This window comes from Zootoca vivipara, chromosome 6 (assembly GCF_965207765.1).
Source record: "Zootoca vivipara chromosome 6, rZooViv2.hap1.1, whole genome shotgun sequence".
Lineage (NCBI taxonomy): Eukaryota > Metazoa > Chordata > Lepidosauria > Squamata > Lacertidae > Zootoca > Zootoca vivipara.
Genome location: NC_142589.1, coordinates 38741644 through 38745679, shown reverse-complemented (window position 1 = coordinate 38745679; position 4036 = coordinate 38741644). Strand labels below are relative to the sequence as shown.

The window sequence follows — 4036 nt, the reverse complement described above, 5'->3', positions numbered from 1 at the left end:
ATGCATGATACATCAGGTGCATGGGCAATGGGTAGGCATGTGAGGCAGAGGTGAGCATGCAAAGGACCTTGTGATTTTGTTCTCGCACCTCAGCTGCAGCCCACTAACAGGAGAGAGGAGAGAGGCGAGGCCCTTTTCCCTCCCAGGGGGAATGGCATGTCAGAGACTAGTCAGACTGCTGAATGGCTGGGAGTAAAACCCAATTTTTTTTCTATAGGCATGACTCATTGTGTCAGAGCTCAAACAAAACAAAAGCCCCTGGTCAGATGGAGCTCTCACTTCTTAGAAATAGTTGCAGCCCCCTCGCAACTTCCTCTCGCACACAGAACCTGCTAGTTGCACATTTATGCCACATACACCACAAAACCCCACAAAATATTGTGTATCAGATAATAAGAAGGTGGAATAAAAGTGCAAGGGGCACACATACTCTGAAACATTCCTCTTTATTACCTTGCAAAGCTCCTTGACATACAAAACACATATTTAGGCTGTGCACACATTACTGGCTTAAAACACAGTGAGGCTGTATCTTTTCACAAGTCAAATTGGAGCTGGTTTGGGGGGCCGGGCGGGGAATGCATCAAAACACAGCATTTCCTCAGAAAGGAGAGGATCAATATTGGTTGTGGTTAACATCACTTGTGTGCCCCTTCCCAAACCAGAGGTTGTTGTGCACTGGGTGCAGCACAATTGGGAGTGTGTACATAGCCACACACACACACACACACACACACACACACACACACACACACACTTCCTTCTTCTGGATTGGGAAAATGTTGCTGCACCTGCCGTTGTCATCCTCACCCTCTGCTCTACACACCTTGATGGGAACAGCATGGAACCCTCACAGAGGAAGAACGAATGGCTTCCCTAGATCACTAGCAAGGAAATAGCAGAGAGTTATACAACATCTCAGCCATGCCTCTAGGCTGAAGGCAGCCAGGAAGCAAAAGAACGTCCCTTCCCACCACACACATGCACAAAATTTTCTCCTTCTGGTCGTGGGATGTGGAGAACGCTGCCTGGCACCTCCTCCCAGAGGCTTCCTCTGCTTGCCCATCCCCAGTGCCACCAGGGGGCGCTGAGCTCCCAGTTGCAAAGTGGCTGCCTCTGCTGCTTCTGGGGAGGGCAGGAGAGCCCCAGTGGCTACTTGCACCGTCAGACCCCCAGTGCCGCCTGCTCCTTACCAAAAGCATAAGACCACCTCTTTCAAAGTCCTCCTGAGCTCCTGGCTCCGGAAGGCGTAAATTATGGGGTCCACCACAGAGTTGCAAATGAGGAGGATGAGATAGAGGTTGAAGTATCTGAAGTAGCAGTTGCAGGCGGGCTTCTCAGGGCAAGTGAGGATGAGGATCAGGTGAAGGAAGAAGGGGCCCCAGCAGATGAAGAAGACGCCCAGCAGGATGGTGAGGGTGATGGCCCCTCTCATGCTAGTGAACTGGGGCGCCGACTGCTTCCTTTGCAGGCTGGAGATCCTGCGGGCGTGTTGGTGAGCCAGGCTGAACATGTGGATGTAAAGGCCCATGATCAGGGTGATCATGGAGAGGAAGAAGATGACCAGGCAGAGGATGACCGCCTTGCCATCGTAGGCAATGAAGATGGTGCTGGAGATGCTGCTGACCACCCAGACGACCACGATGATGGTGACGGCTCGCTGGATGGTCATGATGCTGTGATACCGCAAGGCGTAGAAGATGGTGATGTAGCGGTCGATGGCGATGACCCCGAGGAAGGAGAGCGAGGACATCAGGGAGCTGCAGATCAGCATGTCCATGGCGTTATCCAGGTGCATCACGGTGGTGGGCTGCACAACCATCATCTCATGCTCCAGCAAAAGCATGAAGAGAGTCTCCACTAGGTTGCTGACACTCACTAGCATGTCTGACACAGCCAGGCAGCAGATGAAATAGTACATGGGCGAATGCAGGTTCCGGTTTTTGACAATGGCGGCCACCACTAACAAGTTCTCCACAAAGCTCAGGATCCCCAGGGTCAGGAAGAGTTCGCCAGGGATCACCACCTGCTGGCTGCTTGTGCAGAACGTCTCATTGGTCTTGTTGCTCACAGGAATGACTGCAGTGGCATTCGGGGGGCTGGGCAGCACCCTCAGGGGTGATGGCACAGACATGGTGGCACCTTGGTGGGAATGCTACAGAAAGACAAAGGAGACCCGCAGGATTTTGCAACAGAGTTTTCTCTTGGGGGAGACAAGTATATAGTTAGCATGGTCCAGGAACTCACCTGTAGGCTGTGGAACCTGCAAGAAACCTCTGTGGCCACTCTTCCTCCAAGGGAATAGATGGATAGATGTCTCAGAACAGAGCTGTGAGACCAGATATGCTCCACACAAAGGTTTGGGGTTGCAGAGTCTGCAACACGCTTCCAGTGAACCTTCTTTGGCACAATACGCTGGAGAGCCCAACACCCGTGTCTTCCTGGCTTCTGCTCTCTTGCTCCTGGTTTCTTCCTTTGGTTCTCTGTCCCAGAAAAAGAAAAGGGAAAAGGCAAGCTTCTTTCTTCCTCTCCCGGCTCTGAATTCCCAAGTCCTATTTTCCTTCCAAGGGTACCATTGCTTGATTTGCCTCTGCACCAAAGTAAACTGATTAGCAGGAGTTCACAGCAAAGAAAGAACCCTTTATCTCCCTTACTTTTAAAGGAATACAGTATGCCCAGCTTTCCCATCAGCAGAGGGGCGGAGGGTGATCCACATGATAACAGCCCAGGAGGCAAGGGCGCTGAATGGCAGGGAGAACTTATGAAACTGCCCTTAAAGCCTGGCTGAGTTTTCCTCTTCATTAACATCCTGCCCTTCCCATGCCAAGCAAAAGGGGGTCCAGCAGTGAAGCATTACTCACCATCTCAGTGACGTCTTCAACTTACATTTATGCAAGTACCAAGGAGCAGGGTTGCATATAGGTGGAAGAAGAGTCAAGTGGCTCTTCACCCATGTTTGACACACTCCGGGTTTTTTTCCTGCTGCAGAAGATTCCCCACAACTTCTACTGGAGGAAATTGTCCAGCTTGATTGACAAGACTCAATTATTGCAATGCTCTCTCTGTTGGCCTGGTCTGGAGGCTCCAGCTTATGCAAAATGCTGCAGCTAGACTGTTGATTTGATTGGGATAGACTATTGCTAGCACATAAGTCTAGTGCTGGAAAGCTTGTGCTGGTTGCCCATATGCTACCCAGCCAGGTTCGTTGTTCTTATTTTCAAGGCCCTTTAACAACTTGGGTCCAGGATATCTCAGGGACCACCTGATCTCTCATTTCGCTGCCTGACCTGGCCAAGTAGCATATGGGCAGCCAGTGCAAACTTTACTCTGTGAATATGGTCTGGCAAAAAGGGTCTGCTTTGAAGAATTTAGAGGAATGGCAACTTTCCTGTGCAACCAATACAAACAACAACAGACAGTAGAACACATAGCAGCATTGCATGTGGCCATAAATCAAGAGGACTAAAAATATTCCCCTTTAGGAGAGGGCCAAAGTTCAGTGGTGGAACATTGCTTTGTATGCAGAAGGTCCCAGGTTCAATCCTTGACAGTATCTCCAGGTAACCGAACTGGGAATGTCCTTTGCATGAAACCCTGGAGAGCTGTTGCCAGCCAGAGTGCAGACTATACTAGGCTAGAAGGGCCACTCAATAGAAGGCAACTTCCTATGTTCTTCCTATTTCTTCCTACTGACAGAAGGTAATCAGAGGCTACATGGGCCTCCCTTGCAAGGAACTCTAGAGTTTGGGGGAAGCCACTTGGAAGGCCCTGCCTTAAGTTCTGCCAAACATGCTACAGATATTGGCAGGGCAAAAAGAACGGCCTCTCCTGAAAATCTTAAAATGTAGGGTTGTACAGTTCACTCCAAATCAAAGCTTCAGAGTCCAGTAAGTCCCCTAAAACTGTTAATGCAAGAATGTAAAATGAGTCTGATGGATTAAGCCAATGGCCGATCCAGCCCAGCATCCCATTCTCACAGTGGCCACCCAGAGGCAAATGGGAAACCTGGCTCTGACTCAGCACAAATAAGTTCCAT

The 4036-nt window shown here is 50.1% G+C and overlaps 1 protein-coding gene across 1 annotated transcript; it reads right to left on the bottom strand.

Annotated features, from left to right (window-relative positions):
* Positions 1-427: 427 nt before the first annotated feature.
* Positions 428-3669, bottom strand: MC1R (melanocortin 1 receptor). The gene is made up of 2 exons (XM_088671980.1): positions 2248-3669; positions 428-2155 (listed from the first exon to the last, which is right to left on the bottom strand). Exons 1-2 carry the CDS (start codon positions 2806-2808, stop codon positions 1190-1192), a joined length of 1527 nt encoding a protein of 508 aa, XP_088528106.1. The 5' UTR covers positions 2809-3669; the 3' UTR covers positions 428-1189.
* Positions 3670-4036: the final 367 nt, after the last annotated feature.

What these genes read in the sequence shown, in the direction of transcription:
- MC1R (XM_088671980.1), bottom strand. Translation starts at nt 2,808, where the DNA reads ATGTTAATGAAGAGGAAAACTCAGCCAGGCTTTAAGGGCAGTTTCATA. An exon ending in GCAGGTTCCACAGCCTACAG is followed by an intron (nt 2,156 to 2,247) that starts GTGAGTTCCTGG and finishes GTCTTTCTGTAG; the next exon opens with CATTCCCACCAAGGTGCCAC.